This window comes from Nicotiana tabacum, chromosome 6, assembly GCF_000715075.1.
Source record: "Nicotiana tabacum cultivar K326 chromosome 6, ASM71507v2, whole genome shotgun sequence".
Lineage (NCBI taxonomy): Eukaryota > Viridiplantae > Streptophyta > Magnoliopsida > Solanales > Solanaceae > Nicotiana > Nicotiana tabacum.
In genome coordinates this window covers 117550434-117570566 of record NC_134085.1, presented here as the reverse complement: position 1 = coordinate 117570566, position 20133 = coordinate 117550434, and the positions used below count along the sequence as shown (strand labels likewise).

The 20133-nt window shown below is 39.0% G+C and overlaps 1 protein-coding gene across 1 annotated transcript; it reads left to right on the top strand.

The window, feature by feature from the left end:
• Positions 1-13636: 13636 nt before the first annotated feature.
• On the top strand, positions 13637-16964 carry LOC107768598 (BAG family molecular chaperone regulator 7-like). Its single transcript, XM_016587721.2, has 3 exons — positions 13637-14563; positions 14871-15152; positions 16365-16964. Exons 1-3 carry the CDS (start codon positions 13853-13855, stop codon positions 16593-16595), a joined length of 1224 nt encoding a protein of 407 aa, XP_016443207.1. The 5' UTR covers positions 13637-13852; the 3' UTR covers positions 16596-16964.
• Positions 16965-20133: the final 3169 nt, after the last annotated feature.

The window sequence follows — 20133 nt, the reverse complement described above, 5'->3', positions numbered from 1 at the left end:
TTAATATCCCTGTAGGGGTGGCATGCCCGATAGGTCTGCAGGAAACACATCAGGAAAATCCCTCACAACTGGAACAAAATCAATACTGGGAGTCTCTGCACCGACATCCCTCACAAAGGCTAGATACGAAAGACAACCCTTCCCAACTATACGTTGGGACTTCAAGAATGAGACTACCCTACTGGGAACATAAACAGTCAAACCTCACCACTCAATCCGTGGCACACCCGGTATAGCCAATGTGAATGTCTTGGAATGACAATCCAGAATAGCACGACATGGAGATAGCCAATCCATGCCCAAAATAACATCGAAATCCACCATACACAATAATAAAAGATCCACTCGAGTCTCCAGACCCCAATAGTCACCACACATGACCGGTACACACGGTCTACAGCAATAGTATCGCCCATAGAGGTAGATACATGAACAGGTGAAACAAGAGACTCACGGGGCGTATCCAAATAACGAGAAAAGTATGATGACACATAAGAATAAGTGGAACCGAGATCAAATAATACAGAGGCATCTCTATGGCAGACTGAAACAATACCTGTGATAACAGCATCGGAAGCAATAGCATCAGGTCTAGCTGGAAGTGCATAGAAACGGGCTTGACCACTACCTGATCGACCTCCCACTCTAGGGCGACCCCTAGCTGACTGACCTCCACCCCTAGCTGGGTGGGTGGGTAGTGATGAAGTAGCTGGCACTGAGGCCGATAGATGACTCCTCTATTGAGATGAACTTGCAAGATGACGAGGACACTACCTCCATATATGACCCATCTCTCCATACTCGTAGCAACTCCCCGGTGCTGGAGAAGGGGATTAAAGGGAACCCCTCGCACCGGAATGACTAGCAGATGTACTTAGCATAGAAGAGCCCTGAACTAATGGAGCACAAGACGAACATTGAGCTGGAAGGGCACTAAGTGATGATTGGCCCTGATGAGAACTGTGAGAACCATGATCCGATGATGCCCCATGATAACCTAGGCGAGCTGGTTGAGCATGCCTAAATGGACGGCCTCTGCCGTGCAGAAACTAACCTCTCAAAGGAGAACCACTATAACTACCAGATCCTCGAGGCCTCTTGGCCTCCCTCTCCTCTCGCTCCTGGCGATGAACAGACTCAATATCACGAGCAATGTCTACCACCTCCTCAAAAGTAGCACTAGTTACCCTCTCCTTGGTCATGAGAATATGAAGATGATAAGTGAGGCCATCAACAAACCTCCTAATCCTCTCTCTATCTATCGAAACCAACCAAATAGCATGACGAGCTAACTCGGAGAACCTCATATCATACTGCATTACAATCATCTCTCCCTGATGTAACCACTCAAACTGCCTGCACAACTCCTCTCAGCGAGACTACGGTACATACTTCTCCAAAATGAGAACGGAGAATTGCTACCAGGTAAGGGGTGTTGCACCAACAGGCCTACGCCTCTCAAAAGCCTCTCACCAAGTGAAGGCAGCTCCAGAAAACTGATAAGTAGTGAAAGTGACCCCGCTGGTCTCTAGAATACCTGTTGTACGAAGCATCCTCTAACACTTATCCAAGAAACCCTGGGCATCCTCTCCCTCTGCACCACTGAAGGTCGGAGGCTGAAGTCTACCAAACCTCTGCATCCTAGCTGCTCGTTCTCTGGCATGGCAAGAACTACATAGTCCTGAGCAGCTGCAACCAGCTGGGCTGGATGCTCCCTCGGTGTCAGAAGTCCCAGCACGACCCACTCAGGTGTGCGAGCGGCGGTAATTTGAGTGCCTCTCCCGGCCTGAGAAGTAGCTGCGACTGTAGTAACTGAGACCGCCTGAGCTAGGCCAGTGCAAACTGATAGGATCTGAGCCAAGGCCTCCTGAAGACTCGAAATCACAATGGGCATAACTGGTGTCTGAGCTGGTGCTGCTAGAGCGTCCACAATTGGAACCTGATCCTGAATTGGGGCAGCTGGTGGATCTGCAGGTGCTGCCCTAGCTGTATGAGGGCCACACCCCTGCCCCTACCGTGACCGCGTCCTCAGCCTCTAGTGTCCACATCTAGTGGTATTGGTGGTCGTCCATCCTGATCGGTAGCACGTGTTCTCACCACCTGTGATAGAATAGAATAACAAAAGTTTAGTACTCGGATCAACAAATTCGCACGACAAGAATTTCAAGGATATGAAGTTTTTCCTAAAGGTTCTGCAGCCTCTCGAGGATAAGTACAAACGTCTTCGTACCAATATCTGAGACTTTACTAAACCTGCTCATGACTCGTGAGACCTATGTAACCTAGGCTCTGATACCAACTTGTCACGACCCTAAACCCGGACCTAGTCATGATGGCGCCTCTCGTGAAGACAAGGCCAGCCGACACATTCCCACTTCAATTTTAAGCAATTAAAATAATAAGTATTAAGTCTTAAACATGATAAAAACCCAAAATAAGCAGTGAACATCACAGTTTGCGGAATTAAAACCAACACGGCCCGACATCAGGGTGTCACTAGTAATGAGCATCTATCAATCTACTACAAGTCTAAAGAGTCTACACAGCTATTACAGAAACACTAAATAGAGAAAAGAAATGAGATAAGGGGGAGAAACACGGGGCTGCAAACGCCGAGCAGCTACCTCGTGAACTCTGGAATCTGTTGAAAGCTCTCAACCCTCGCCAGCAGGAGTGGGGTGCAGGGAGTAAAGTGAGTAATAATCATAAATAAAGACTGAGAAATATGGAATCACATAAGGCACATCACAGGCTATAGGGAAGCAGTAAAAGCCAGTAAAAAGTAATAAAATAGTGAAAATATACAAAGTCACTTTAGTTCAGTTTAAGCTTCTTAAAATCCCTTTTTAAATAGTTAAGCAAGTAAAAGATAGGCCACTAGAAAAGGTAAACACATAAGGAACCGCCCCTCGGGCACAATAGCAACAGAATCAGCCCCTCGGGCAACACATGAAACAATACCAGCCCCTCGGGCTATATCTCACATCATAATGGATACCCGCGCTCACTAGGGTTGTGTAGACTCCTGGAGGGGCGCCTTACGGCTCAAGAGCAATATCAAGCCATCTCGTGGCATCATCACTAGGCTCTCGGCCTCATATCAACAAGCTACCTCGTGGTGTATAAATCTTAGGCTCTCGGCCTAATAATCATAATCAGGTGTTTCCTCACAACGTAGGCCCTCAGACTTACTTAATCAAAATTCTCACAAGCCACTCGGGCAACAGTAAAACATGATAATCAGCCTAAAATATCATTTAAAATGACATTTTAAGTGTTAAGCAGAGTAGACATGGCTGAGTTATGAAAACAGTAGAATATAGTATGACTGAGAACAAGTATAAAGTCAAAACAGTGAGTAAATATCAGTAAAAATCCCCTAAGGGTTCAAATAGTTGGCACGAGACCCAAATATGACATTTGTCCCAAAACATGATGATAGCAAATAGTTTTCAGTCAAATATGCAGTAAAATAGTCATTCGGAACGGACTAAGTCACAATCCCCAACAATACGCGACCCCACGCTCATCATCTAGCGTGTGTGTCACCTCAATATAGCACCACAATGTGTAATCTGGGGTTTCATACCCTCAGGACAATATTTACAATCATATCACCTATACCTGATCCAAATCTCTGGCTTGCAATGCCTTTGTCCCTCGAATCGGCCTCCAGATGCTCCAAATCTAATCAAAATCAGTTCAAAACTATCAAAATATGCTAAGGGAACAAAGCTCACTCGATAGAAATCAAATTGCAACATGAATCCCGAAATAGGTCAAACACGACCCCCGGGACCACGTCTCGGATTTCGATAAAATTTACATCAATAGACTTCTTATCACTCCCCGAGTTCATTCATACCAAAAACATCAAAATCCAACCACAAACGACCCCTCAAATCCCAATTCCTAGGTCTCCCATTATAAGCCCTAGTTCTTCAATTTTAGGCTTAAATTTCATGATTAGTTAAGTAGAATTCACATTAGAATCGAGTATTAAGTCCATGAATCTTACATCCAAATGTTTCCCCTTGAATCCCTCTTCAAAAAGCTCCAAAATCGCTCAAAAATGGTGGAAGTTAACCCCAAAATCACGGACAAGATGACTATTTAAACATTCTGCCCAGGTCTCAATTCCTTCTTCGCGAACGCGGTCAACGCATTGCGTTCGCGAAGCACAAATTAACTTTGACCAAAAATCCTCTTATGCGAATGCGACCTGACCCTCGCGAACGCAATGGTTCCTCATCCTAACCCTTTGCGAATGTGCTCCCTGTCTCGCAAACGCGATGAACAAAATACCCTGAAACCCAGTTGCCCAACTTCCTCTACGCGAACGTGCTCCCCTTCTCGTGAAGGCAATGCATAATCTCCCAGCCCTTCACGAATGCGGAGCCTTCCTCGCGAAGGCTAAAATCTCAACCTCCTCTACTAAACCTTCGCGAACGAGAGGGCCTACTCGCAAATGCGAAGGCCATTTCTCTGCAACACTGAGTAGCAAATTTTCTGCAACTCTCAACATCTAGAAATGATACGATTGACCACCCGAAACTCACTTGAGGCCCCCGGTACCTCAACCAAATATGCCAACATATCCCATAACATCATTCAAACTTGTTCCGATCTTCGGAATGCTCAAAACAACATCAAAACACAAATTTGCATCGAATTCAAGCCTAAGAATTCCAAAATCTTCTAAATTATGCTTTTGATCAAAACCCCAATCAAACCATGTCCGAATGACCGAAAATTTTGTACACACATCCCAAATGACCCAACGAAACTACTGCAACTCTCAAAATTTCATTCCGACCCTATCAAAATCTCACCTATCAACCGGAAAATGCCAAAACTCCAATTTCGCCAATTCAAGCCTAAATCTACTCCGGACCTCCAAAACACATTCTGATCACGCTCCTAAGTCCCAAATCATCTCCCGAAGCTATCCGAACCATCAAAACTCACATCCAAGCCCTCTAACACATAAGTAAACATCCAGTTGACTTTTCCAACTTAAACTTCCTCAAAAGAGACTAAGTGTCTCAAACCTTACCAAATCCTTTCCGAACCTGAGCCAACCAACCCGATCACCTATAGAACCGATAAACAAAGCAATAAGAAGCAAAAATGAGGGAAACAGAGCGGTAAATCATGAGACGACTGGCTGGGTCGTCACGTTATAATGGTTTGGCGATGGTTTCGCCTGAAGGGTTCCAAAGTTGTAATTCAGTCCAAATCATCTTTTACCCAAATCCTTTTAAGTCCTTCCAATCAATTGTTGAGAATGTTCAAGGATCAGAGAATACAACTACTTGGATCCGATGCAATAAAAAATGAGAGAAATAAAATGAGAGAGTCTTAATGGTGAAAACCTACACGGGCACCGTGAGGCGACAATAAGTAGAGAAACTAAATTGAGAGAGTCTTGTTAGTGAAAACTCGCAAGAGCACTACAAGGCGATGGTGAGAAGAGAAATAAGAGAGGTCAGCTCGTGAAAACCCATAAAGGGCACCATTGATAAAAAAAAGGGATCTTTACTCACTAACATTGACGCAGTCTTGGGCAAGGTTTCTCGGTTTCGAGGCAAAAGCTGTGATAAATTTCTGAGAGTCAGACGGTTTGCACGGATCAGGCATCCAGTCCAAAGGGCATGTCATGTTCATTAAAGTCCGCATGTACTCCAGATAAGTCCTTCTTTCCTTTCCCCAAAAGGGATACCTCGTGTTTAAATTCATTTATCCGTTCCATGTTTGTTTTTCCTTTGAATCCCTTTCGGTCTAACACTATTCTGAAACTAAGACAAAGAAATGATGGTAAGACTGATTTACAGGGTTCTCATTTGACACTAGCTAATGTGCAATAAGGCACCCAGCCTCGGCAAGGGCATTAAGTCGACCTCGACTGGCCATGGCGGTTGATCCTTCGAAATCAAAACTCTTGGAAGGAGAAAATCAAATTAAAGTGCCTATAAAAGCAAATGAAGTTAAAAAGGTTGATTCCCACGTGGCTAACCGTCTTGGCAAAGGTTTGAAAAGCGAAGGTACCCCAAATGCTCTAAAATTGAAGTTGGAAGAAAGAAGCTAGAAATGAAAGGCCTATAAAGGCAAAATAAAGTTGGAAAAGGTTAAGTCCCACGCAACTAGCCGTTATGACAAAGTTTGAGGAGCAAAAATTTCCCCAATGCTCCGAAGTTAGAAAAAAAAAAGGAAAAAAAGAGAAGAAGAAAAAAAAAGTCAAAAGGGAAAGGCCTACGAAGGCAAAATAAAGTTGATAAGGCTGAGTTCCACCGACCAACTGTCATGGCAAAGTCTGTCAAAACCAGAGATCCTCCAGGGCCTGAAATGAAATCGGTCCTCAGGGAATAAGAAGTTGCAGTTGAGATCTTCATCAAAGAAGCCGGGTCGAGATCAAGTGATTGAAACAATCAAGGCCACAAAACCAACCACCGTTTCAAACTAACAATTGTTCTTTTTCAAACTAACAATTGTTCTTTGTTTGAAAACATGAAATAGGTGAAATCCAAAGCAAACTTGTAAGAAGCAGGTGCCGCAAAAAAAAAAACTACGCAAGGGCTAGAAACAACTTTGCAGCAATAATCAATCCAAAAGGGAAGTCTCCTCTAAATTCTTTCCTGCATTTTTACTCATTTTCTTAAAAAAATGAAAATGAAATGAAAAGAAAAGAAAGAAGAAGAAAATTCAAAATTATGGTAGCATAGGGTCCCACTCCCTAGCTGATGCCAACATAACCTGGTAATCTTTTCCAACAACCACTCCCTACTTGATGCCAACATAACCTGGTAATCTTTTCCAACATAAGGTCTCACTCCCTAGCTAATGCCAGCATAACCTGGTAATCTTTTTCAACATAGGGTCTCACTCCCTAGTTGATCCCGGCATAACCCGAGGACCTTTTCGGTATAACCCGATGACTTCCTCGGCATAACCCGAGGACCTTTACGACATAACCCGATGACCTTCTCCGGCATAACCCGAGGACCTTTCCGGAATAACCCGATGACTTCCCCGGCATAACCCGAGGACCTTTCCGACATAACCCGATAACTTCCTCGACATAACCCGAGGACCTTTACGGCATAACCCGAGGACCTTTCCGGCATAACCCGAGAACCTTTCCAGCATAACCCGATGACTTTCCCGGCATAATCCGATGACTTTTCCGGCATAACCCGATGATTTTTCTAGCATAACTTGGTAATTTTTTCCAACATAGAGTCCCATTCCCCAGCCGATGCCAGCATAACTTGGTAATATTTTCCAACATAGGGTCCCACCCCCTAGTTTTGCCAACATAACCTGGTAATCTTTTCTGGTACAAGGTCTCATTCCTTAGTTGATGCCAGCATAACCTGGTAATCTTTCCAACTTAGGACGTCCGATCCCCATTTGATTTCATTTTAGATATAGGGCTCCACTCCCTAATCTCTTTTCTCCCAAGGATATATAATCCTGATTTTATTGTTTTCAATAAAGAAGTAGTTTAGATTTTTGTTACAATAACTCATGAAATTTTTCTAGTGAAAACTGGGGCAAAGAATTTCGTTTGTTTGTTTGTTTTGGTGCCTGAGTAGGATTTTACCTTGAGGCACAAGTTTCGAGGCAACCAAAAGAAGAAGTATCGATTCAAATAAAGAAAAGAAAAACAAGAAAAGAAGTTGAACTCTAAGTGTAGAAGCGGAGAAAAGATGCAGACTACCCAAGATATAATTGAAGTCACAAGCTTTGCATGTCTCGCCTTGATCCGAAAAGCTGAAGAAAAATGAACCAGCAGTTTCAGCTAACGAGCATCAAGATTCAGATCAGAGTCTGCAAGAAGAACCAGCCAAAACTCAAGATCAAGCTTTAGAAGGTATATAGATAGGAATCTTGTAACTCGTAATTGATAGGCCTAACTAGTTTAGCTTTTCATCTTTCATTTTGGTGTAATAGGGAGCTCAACAAGCAGAAACAACATCAACAGCAGTGAAATTACAATTTTTCGGTAGTCCCCGACTACCAAAACTCCCAGAACTACACTGACCTAATTCCTTTATAGCCAAGGATATGTAGGCAACATCTGAAGCAAGGTTCGGTCAAACATTTTCAAAATACTTCCAGATGGAGTTCCAAATGGGCAAAAATTGCTCGTAATTGTTCACTTTATCTTTGCACGAAAACTCTTCATATTTCCGAGCAAAGAGGGGCAGCTGTGAGCACCTAATTTTTGCCCCCACATGAAAATAACTCCTAAAACTAGACCAAAAATAATTTTAATTGATTTTTAGGAGTTTTTCTTTGTTTAGTTGCATTTTATGCATTTTTAATATTTTAAAATCATAGAAAAATCATAAAAAATTATCACATTTTAATTTCATGCCATCTTAGGTTCAATTTGCATGTAGGAATTAATTTTATTAAGCAAAAAAATCACAAAAATGGTCATTTTTACATATTTAGATTTTAGCCTTTTAAAGTTAGCATTTTTCTTTAGTTTTAAGTTAATTAGTTGTTTTAATATTAAAAATAGATAAAGAATTTTAATTTCTACAAAAGTAGATTGATTTTTTAAAATTTTAACTAATTAAAGAAAAGAAAAAGGAAAAAACAAAGAAAAGGAAAAGAGGAAGAATATATTTTTGGTCTTGTTTCTTTCAAAATTAGGCCAATTCCTCAAATGGCCCAATTAATTAAGACCCAAATTCCCCACAAAACAGCCCAAAATACCCAAGCCCATCCCCCTTGCCTTCATCTGATACACATTAGAAAACCTAGACTTAGAAAAAAAAGAAGATGAGATTTTGACCTCCTTTCCAAAGAGCAAGAAACGACGCATTTGGGAGTTAAAAAAGCTTCTCCTCCATTTCCATCAAAAAAATCAAGAATAGACCCTGCTTTTCCAAGAAACCAACGGCGCACAACACCTTCCCTTCCCAAGGCTTTTTCTTCATTTACTCCAAAACACACACACATACACCCCAACCCTAGCGACGACTTTGAAAAACAACAAAAACAAAAGAAAAGTCCTTAAAAGAAAACAGTTGCTGATTCCTCTTCATTGATGCATATTTTCTGGGGATTCTAGAAAGCCATTTTAAGTTCGAATGATGTTCATCGCTGCTTTTGTTGACTGGTTTTTCTTGCTAATCTCAAAATCCCTTTCCTCCAGCTTTTATTTGGCGTCTTCTATCTATTCTCGCAAAACTAGCTTAGGTATGTTCTGAGCTCATGTGTAACTGTTAACTGATTTGCTGAATAAATATAGGCTAATAAATGTCATTGGCTGAATGGTTTGAATGTTTTAAAATGTTTGTTCAATCTATGATGTTTAAAGTATTTTCTTCTTCTGCTACTTTTATTTCAATTTGAAAATTAGGTGATGAATTACTGTTTAGTTTATGTAGAGTACATATATTGAAGGTGAAAGATTATTGTTCTTCTTCATCCGTGTCTTGACATTAAATATTTGAAGTGGTTCATTGGAAATACCTATTTCCGATGCATTAAAAAGATTCGCTTATTGTTTAAATATATAAAGTTTATGTGCTAAAGATTTTGTGAATTTTTAGGCACCTTTCTCCAAGGATAAGTCTTTGAATATTATGTGCTTTTAAATGTAATAATAGGCACCTTTGTATTGAGGTCATGGTCAGTTCTTGAAAATATTAGCTCTTCACAATGAACATTTGTCTAATAAATGAAGCGATACTTCAATGTGATTGGTTATGGTAATTGGTTAACATATTGCATTTATTAATATTTGGCAACTTAATATATAATTAGCGTCAGTTTATATGTCGGCGTGAATAGAGCTGGATAAATACAGAGGACTTGTATAGAAGACCTCAGTTAGTTTTGGGATTGAGGCCTGGTTGATTGATTAATTAATTACAGTTTAAATGTCAAGTTATGGGAAGTAACTTGTCTTTTAGTCTACCTTTATAAGGAAGGCCCTTCTTTTGCTATGAACTAAAATCACAAGCAATTAGCTACGTTGGTTGCACATTTTTGTAATTGTACTGGATTTTGATTCTTTTAGGCAACATAGATATACAAGTATTTTTGTTAGATGTTGATCTAAGCCCGTGTTACTCACAATTTGAGATTGTTGAAAAGTTGAAATTTGATAACCATGTTATTCACAAGTTATAGTTATCTTAACTTGCTTCCTGCTTTTAGTCATGCATTCAATGTTTTGTCTGAGCACTTTGTTTGTGGACTTTTAACTGATTATTGTATGCGTTCATCGGGATTGTGTACATGTTCGTGTGACATGATTATGATCCTAATAACAAAATCGAGGTATGCGTTCGCGCAACTTCTACCAAACTTTCTTAATACTAATAAAGCGTGATTAGTTGTAGATACGTACGCGTGACATGATTCTTGACGTGCCAAATGAAATGAGTACACGTACGCGTGACTCCTTTTAAGATAATTTCAAAACTACGATTAATTAAGCAACTAAAAGCGGTTAGAGGAATAAATGCACATAGGTCCTAAAATGAGTAGTTAAATAATTTAAGCCAAGTATAAATCGCTAAGCGACCGTGCTAGAACCACGGAACCCTGGAATGCCTAACACCTTCTTCCGGATTAACAGAATTCCTTACTTAGAATTTCTGATTCGCAGACTTTTAAATAAAGTCGAAAATTTCCTCGATTTGGGATTTAAAAACAAACCGGTTATTTGGGACACCAAAAAATAAACTATTCCAAGTGGCGACTCTGAAAAATAAATAAAATAATTCCATTTCGAATAATGTCATTTTAATTAGAAAAACTCCGTTAAATCCACGAGTGGATATATATCTTGGAAATCATTCAAACAAACGTGCATCGTCTTTTTTACAATGGAATTTGAATTTATAGCTTCAGACAAGGCTGGTGAAGAAGCTGAAAGACTCCAGAATTTCTTGGAAGATATTCTATTTTGGCCCAAACCTTGGCACCTATATGTATACGTTGTGATAGTCAAGTGGCAATAGGCAGGGCAGGGAGCGTTATGTATAACGAAAAATCTCGTCACATACGACAGAGACACAATACCGTTAGATAACTACTCTCTAGTGGTGTTATCACGATTGACTACGTAAAGTCAAGAGATAACGTGTCAGATCCACTTACAAAAGGCCTATCTAGAGAGGCAGTTGAAAGGTCATCGAAGGGAATAAGGTTATGGCCTAGGACAAGTCATCATGGCGGTAACTCTACCTAGCAGACTGGACATCCCAAGAGCTAGGTTCAAAGAGATTAAACAAAGTTATGAATGATGGTTCAACATTGTCAAATAACTCAACTCATTCTCGTGATGAAGACAATGTTGAGAAATTAGGGTAAAACATTAAGGCTTTTTGATGAATCAATAAAGCTTAAAGCTTTTTAATGATTTACGAAGTCTGGAAGGAAATGACCAGATAATATGTCCATAGGATTACACGTTTAGAAATTACCAATGTGAGTGTGAAGTGTAAGCCGTTTCAAGGGGAATGAAAGTAAAGGCCCATTTTCTAAGCACTCATGAAACCAGGTGGTGTTCATAGCTCACAACCGTGAGAACCATAGATGGTTAAGAGTTAATTGTGTGACTTATGTTGTCTAGGTATACAACAAAGCTCAATGATTCAAAGATATCAAATCTACCGATTGACCGAGTATATCCGATATAAGTTCACTACGAAAAGTTCAAGAGAAACCTACTTTTCTAGATGCAATTAATTCTTGCATGTAAATCACACACTCGTCTGTGCATTCCTTTGTCTTATAGCCATTTCCCATTCATGTGGGGGATTGTTAAGATTAAAAGATTGGTGAATGGGAAATAGAGAGAAGAAAATGGAGGAAAAGTGAGCTCCCTTTTGCTTTGGAAAGAGCAAGTGTCCCTCATTGGTGGTAGAAAAAAAAAGTGAATGTGCTTATATTGAGAAAGCACTTCTCTTGGTGTTAAATGGGTTGGAAAGAAAGTATGCCTCGCGCCGTCATCGTCGCTCGCTCGTTCGGATCGGCTTCGGCTTCGGCTTCTGCACAATTAAAATTCCAGTGTGGTTTACAGCCTTCGAGTGGTTCGTTGTTTCATTGGCTTTTTTTGGTACCAACACTCTTGTGAGTTAAATCGTTCAATTCTGGGACAATAATATTCCAGCACCTTGGATACTTGAGGGGAATAATTTTCTTAAGGACACAATATGCATTCAGTGGGCTCGACTTATTTATTTTTCAAATATTATTTCGACATTCTGTTGCTGCTAACTTTCTGTGTTTGTTTTATGTTTCAGAAAGTTTACTGTTTCATTATTTATAGTAATACAGATTGAATAACAAAAGTTTGGACTAATCTCGATGGAAAAAAACTAATTTTAAAATTAATTTAGAAGTTAAGTCATTTTCTTACTCTCCCTCTGCCTGATACAACAAGTAAAAGAAAAAAAAAGAAAAATGAAATTATGTGATAAAGTATTATTCAATAATCTTAATTCTGAATTCTGATTTATCTGGGTAAGGAAAAAACCAGAATTAGAACATATAACATATAAAAAGTTAGAATGATTTTTTGGACGATGGTCACCTAATTAAGGAATATTTTGCTTTTTAATTGTTCGAGCGCAATTTAGCGGTGTTGGTTTTTATTACGAAGATAGAATTTTTACAAAGCTTTTATCTTTATTCATACTTAGCCACAAGTAATTTATACTTATAATCTCGTATATTTCACTTTTCCTGCCTCATCTTTTTGCAGAAAATCACTCTACGGAGGGGATGATGTATGACAAACTGATGTTAAAACCATACTAATAACTTAGAACAGTAAATCCATTTAAAAGTTTGTTACGATCATAAGAAAATGGGAGCTGATAAGTAGTCACGTGAGATGCACGTGTGCATAAGTTAGTTAGATAGTTAAATTTCCGGAAGTTAGTTATAGTTTGTTATAAGTTAGTTACAACTGAATTTCTCTCTTATATGCTGAAATCACAACAATTGTAATGCTTATTCAATTGTATTAGATTCTCAATGAAATATCTCTCATTTTCTCTCTAAATTCTCGAAATCATTTCTCTTGCTAAGTCATATGTTCAAAAGCAATTCTCTTCATTTGCTCTCTAGGATACTTAGATTTCCTTTAATTTCGTTAGCTAGTATCAAGGTTGCAATTAACTCAGGACCAACTAACATAGATCTTAGTTTGGGGCGACCATCATACCTTCACTATGTCAGAAGATAGGCGCAATTTAATTTAATTAACGCTAATCTCCATTTCTTAAATGATCATATGCTAATTGAACAGGACAAAACTCCAAACTCTATCCCACGTGCGACCCTATTTGCCACCTACTACACTAAAGCAAATAAAAGCCCATCGGAAACAAAGACAGCCGGTTCAGTATTAGGATATTATGATGTTAACAAAAATCAAAAGTTCCAAAGTCTAAAGCATACTCCACTTAATTTGTCTCAATGTCAATCGGGGTTCTCTTTAACAGCTAGTGGCCCCCAAAAGTCTGAAACCCCACATGCCTTGGTCGCAATCTAGAGATTCTTTAGTCTATGTTTTTGTACGGCGCAAATTCCTAACCTTTTCAGGGACATTTTCGTAAATATAATATCCGTGCGCGGCGATATTATCCGCTTTAACGAATCAACTAATCGTCCCCACAAAGTACTCAACAACTTGCTTCCCACTAATCTCCACCAAATTCCAATATTACCCCTCCTCTCTTACTGTACCCTTCTTGACTCCCTCCATCTCTTTCTCCTAATAAACCAAGCTCTGCATATTTTATCCTCCATCTTTATCACTCTTTTTCTCAAAGCTTACACCTTTTTCCTTTGTGTTGCTAGATTCAACCGAAAAATGAGCCGTTTCAGGAGATTTGACCTTATTGAGTACTCTCCTTCTCCTTCTTTCTTCCTTAAAGAATCCTCATTTCTCAGCCCCAAAACCCTACTTCTAAACCCCTCATTCCACATTGAAGATGAGCTTGACACCACTCTCGATCTCCTTTGCCCTAACACTTTCACACCCACTACACTTCTCGATCTCGCCTCCCCCTTTGACGACGTTGATACCATCACTGATCTGATCCAAATCGAAAGAACCCCTTTTTATACCTCCACTCGCCGGGTTCATCGCCGGGTCGGACTCGGTACTGAGTTGCAGAGTCTGTCTGACCGAGTCTCTGAACTCGAGCGGCTGTTCATTGAGGAGAAGAAGAAGAAGAAGAGCAAGAAAGTTGGTGAGAGGAAGTACACGTGGACGGCTGAGATCAAGAGCCCCGAGAAGGACGGGGTTGATCGGAAGTACAAGTGGATTGCTGAGGTTAAAGATGGTAAAAAGAAGGGTGCTTTGGATAAAAGTTACAAATTTACTGCTGAGATCAAAGGGAAGAATGAGGATTCACGTACCTACACTTTCAAAGCATCAAATGCCGGCGGTGATGATTCTGAGAGTGAGAAAAAAGAGAAGAAAGATAACAAAAAGAAGAAATGTGAAAAATCTGAGGGTTCTACACGTATAGTTGAGATTGAAGAGCCATCCGATCATGGGGCCCTCGTCTTAAGACAGGTTAACTTTTGACTATTATTACTGGTTACTGTCTCCGGCTCATTGTATGTGATGTTGTTTGAGTGGACATAAATTTTAAGAAAAATTGAAACCTGTGATCGAAAACAACCCTAAGATATTTGTGTCGCTATAACAAATTGTTATTAAATATATAAAGGTATCATTTTTTTGAGACAGACTAAAAACTAAGGTGCATCACATATATTGGGACACATGGAGTATTAAGATTTTGTTGATCAATGTGGGCTCTTTACATTTTCTTTGATGCATATTTGTGTTTTTATTTTTATTTTTTTGTGATGTATAGGTATTTGCGAAGAGGGTGGAGAAGAGAAGGGGAAAGAGGAAGGAGATATCACCACAGGATGCAGCATTAGCTATTCAGATGAGCTTCAGGGCTTACTTGATTAGGAGGTCGCAAGCACTGCGTGCGCTGAGGGAACTGGCCATTGCCAAGACTAAGTTGAAGGAGCTAAGGGCTCTATTCAACAACTTCACTTACCGACGTCGTGTTGCCCGTGATGCTGAGGAGCGTCAGAGGTTCTCTGAGAAGATTATTGTGCTGCTTCTCACTGTTGACGCCATTGAGGTATACATATTTCGTGTTATCTTTCCTGTAGTCGGACTTCTCATTAAACGTTTATACATAGGTTCTTGTTGCTGGTCGTTTGAATCAATTAGCTTATTGGGTTTTAGCTATCTAAGTCGTTTGTATCAATTAGCTTAGCGGGTTTTAGCTATCTAAATCGTACTTACTCTGCTTCATTATATTTTATGTCGTGACGTATGACTTGATACTAAATTAAGGATATTGATTTGAGTTAGTTTGTTACATTAGTAACTGTGGAAGAAATTATGAAGTACAGTTGAAGAGTTACTCTGATAGAAAACATCACATCAAATTTTATAATTTGAATTGTTAGATGTATTTGGATTTTTGAAAGCTGTGAAAATTTTATGAAATAATGTTAATTGAGTTGTGTCAAACATTTTGGAACGTCTCAAACTGAAAGAAATCAATAAATTGGAGTGGATAGAGTACTAGAATTCTGCAACTTTGAAGTGGTTACCTTCTATAGTTCTCAGATGTTTAATAGTTGTTGCATGGTCTGATCCCCGGAAGTGGCCTTTCAACTTCCCTGTTTTTAGTGGTTCTCCATTTCTTGTTCTTATTTCTTTTTCAACTCTGTTGGATTTGGGGGTATCGGATGGTTTTCAGTACATATAGTTCATCAATAAGAGAGGCATTAGATAGGAAGCCTGGGCCTGACTTTGGAACAACATAAACACGACCTTTGGTACAATTACTTTTTTAGACCAGTTTGTGCTTCTATTTTTGTTATGCATTTTCCATTTTAGATTTTCCTGGTAACTTCAGAATGTACATTATTTGCTTTATCTGACTAGATAGGCAGTGGTAATGGATTAAATAAGGATGCAGCTTATTTATTACTATGCTTCCGTCTTTCCTGGAATTGAAGCCGGGAAACAAGAATTTGCTGACCTCTCAGCTAGTTGTGCTGTAGCTTCCTCACATCCGCAGAATTACGTTGGGTCTGTATTTTGGTAGATGAGCATGAAATGATGCCTACTGCAACCAGAAATTTTATCATCCACTATATTTATTTTCTCTACAAAATCCATACGGAGTTTGTTGATGACATCAATTGTCTGCATATAATGAGATCACATCTTCTCCATATTTGCAATGTGTTATGCGATCTTTGGCTCTCAACCATTTTTAGTGTTCTTGCTTTTATTCCAAAAATGCATTTATCGTACTATTTTCCTTCTGTATTAGGGTGCCGATATAATGGTGCGATCTTCAAAGAAGTCAATGGTGGATGAGTTAGAAGCAATGCTTGATGTTATCGACCCCCAACCTGGCGGGAGGCCTATATCGGTTGCTAGGAGGAGAACATTTGATATGCCTGATGGTGCCATTCAGAAGGAACTTGCAGCTGGTGTTGCTCAAGTTGTTCAAATGCTTGACGAGTCCAATGCTGCTGAATCCTTTGAAGCATGCTTATGAGTCTACTATGACATGTGAGATTCCACTGGTCTTTGGGGTTGCTGGTGTTGTATGTTCTAAGTAGGACTGACGAAGGTGTGAAACTACTACTACTACTACTGTTGTTACCTTTCTTTTATTCTGGATAATGGAGATTATAGCTAGTATGTCATCCTCTTCTTCTTGCATTTTCTGGTATGAAGTTATCACTTGGCTTAACTCTTCCCACTTGTAGGGATATTGTTGATGCATAATGATCATATCAAGTGTTATGCTTGATGTTTCCTTTGTAATCCACATGTATTTCAATATTTTGTGCTCAGACAATGTGCACTAGCATTTCTTTAGTTATTAATAATGTGTGAAACAGGAATCGTGATTTCTATCTGACCTTGACTTGTTGAAGTTTCTATGCCAACTGCTAATGTTAGCGTGGTTGCGTTCAGCTTAGCTGTAAGTGGTGAGCAAATGATTGTGTTGTAAAAATGACTAATTAGTATGAGTATAAGCTTTTAGACAGGCAATACCACTGTTGGTTAGAAGTGAAAATACACTATTTTGTGAGTTGGTGTTGCTTGTGCAGAAAACATAAGAAGGATATGAATCACCTTTTATTGCACTGTAATTTTGTATTAGAATTTTGGCCCCTTTTTCTTCTGGTAAATGACCTTTCCAATTAATAGTGGGGAATTTACCGTATTCAAAAAATTTAAATGTAGAAACTATATCTCCAATTGTACAGCGGCTTCCGTGAAGACCTAATTCTTTTAGGTCTCCTTCACCCTTTGCGGCTGCAATCTCTTCTCCTCAACCGCAGTGGAACGTTCCACCATTCATAATATAGCTTATTGCTGGCCTGTGATTTCTTCTCTGCCTTTGGCGTCATGGTGGAGGGAGAAAGATGCAATACGAGAATTCCCTTTCTCTTTACTGTTTAGATCTCTCGTTCTCTGTTGTAACCATGTATCTGCTTTGTTTTCAAATCGTTCATATATGAACTTCTTCTTTTTTTTATTAATAATCTTATATGGCTTAATTACGATATTTAGAGATTTATGATACGGTTTTGATGAGGTCGTTTGCCTACACATTTGGTACTTTCTCAAAATTTTGTGGTACTTTTGTAATGTGCTTTCACATATTCACTAAAGCTAATTTTTTTTCTATAAAGCATTAAGGTTAATTTTGTTAAATTGTCCATCTTGCTTTAAATAAGTAAGTCATAATCTAAATTTAATGTATCAGAGATTTAATGTTACTGGTGTTTTCCTTCAAAGAAATTCAGTTGATTGATTGGTAGGGAATATGTTGTTCGTGTGGAGAATGACATTGTTGCCAATTGTTGCCAATTATATGAATATATGAGGCAACTCTCGTCAGTTTTCGGTGGTCATGCTGTCAGGCTGAAAAATAAAATTATTCATGACATGTACTTAGTCTTTTGGTGTATGATATGGAGTCCTAATTAGCACGTCGAGAGTCTAAGCTTCTTACGGTAATGTCCTTTTTACGCTATGAGGTATTATTCCTGAGAATTATTCTATTAGATATTGAGAACTTCTTTCTTCAAAATATTGATTTCAGTTTATATTGTTTATAGTGGATTACTTTTGTAGGATATACAATTTGAATTTGGATTATGGCTTCATGTAAACATGGACACTTCTAAATATGTTGGAAACAAAACAGAATGTGCTTGAAACTCATGCGCTGACATTAATAAAAGTCTAGAAATAAATGTCACTCTTTATTTAGTGACATTAGCTCAAATGTGGTAAATTTCTATGTGACATTTATCTAAATGACGTAAAATAAATGTCGTAAAACTTTTGCCAACATTTAATTAAATGTCAAAAAATTTCCAATCCCAAAATTTCCGACATTTAAGCTAAATGTAAAATAAATGTCGGTTAATGAATTAGTGACATTTATTTAACTAAATACGACACTTATAAAGTGTCGTCATAGGTCTAATTTCTTGTAGTTTTCGCAGCAAAATCGGATCGTTTCTTCTTTTTCAAATCCTTTTCTTTGTTTGGATACTTATTAAAAGCAACAGAATAATTCCTGTACTTGACATCTTATCCGTTGAACCATAAAACTTAGAACAATTTTATTTGATGCAACACCTAGATGATTCCATAAGGGAAACATTTGTACATAACAAATGAAGTACATAACTTGGCTTGGCACAGTACTCCTAATGCTACAGCAAGCATGGACCCATTCCCCACACCCAAACTATAGTTTATACCCAAGCCTAAAGGCAATCAAGAAAGCATTTTTGTTTCGTTCTTTTGGAAAAAAAAACATTTCTTTCAAACTCAGGAGGAAGGGATGCTAGATAAAGTTAGTAAAATTTAGGGAAATGAAGATAATTCATGGTGCTTTTACAGATTTTACTCCCATCAGGGGAGGCAGTGGCCGAATGCCAACCTCAGTTTGATCAAATAAAGAATTGCCCTGGCAGAGAAATAATAATAACTGGACCTGCTCCACAAGGTTCTGGCTTTGATTTTTATAGTCGTTTCTTTTGCCCAAAGCGTGGAATCAATGAGGTAATTTGCTAGCACTTGAATCTACTGGGAGCACGTATAATATTGTGTTCGAGCAAATCATAGTCACTGAAAATGTGGTACTGAATTGAAGCCACAGTTATATAGATAGTATTCATCATATCTTTGTATAACGACAACTGCATATGTAAACATCTATATGTTTGTATAACTGAAGTTTCTTAGATATCTCACCTATTTCTCTTCTTCCACATATTTTTTTTTAAACAAAACTTTTCAGGATCCTATTTGTTGAAGTGCTCATTGTGCCTTGGCTCCTTATTGGCATAAAAAGCTTGGCAAATGTGACTTTGTTGCTTTAGCGATACTTCCTCTCTTCCTCCAACTTCCCATATCCCCCTTATCAGGAACTAAATGCACAGGCTGAAATTCTTCTTAGAACAATTTTATTTGATGCAACACCAAATATTAATACAAGATCAATAACTGGAACATAGGGACCTACAACTGTGACATTTATTCCTTTAGCTTCATAACATACTTTAAAGGGCTTCACCGGCGTTGTCAATTCCTTTAGCTTCGCAAAGCATACCTCACAAACACCATGCAGCAATAACCGACGGAAGGGGTCTTGAACCCGTAGCACAAGCACCTCTCCATCACCACTCTCCACAAATGCTCGGACACATTGCTACAGTAAAATATCCAAAACCTCTTGTTAATGCTACAGCAAGGATGGACCCATTCCCCACACCCAAACTATAGTTTATAGCCAAGCCTAAAAGAAAATCCATGTTATTTCTTCCTATTACATTAATCTCCAACTCGAGTACGAAGGAGTAGACATCTAAGTTGTTTCACATGAGCATGTAGATTATTTTGCAGATCCAGTAATCCCAAGGTAAATTAAACCAGTTAGCCCGTGGAACAAGCTTAAATTTTCTTTTTTAATAACAATGGGTGTTCGGCCCAGCGTGCGCCCTCGACTATCCGTGGGGTACCTGCTATCTCCTAAGTCCTACCGGCACAACTATGAGGTAACT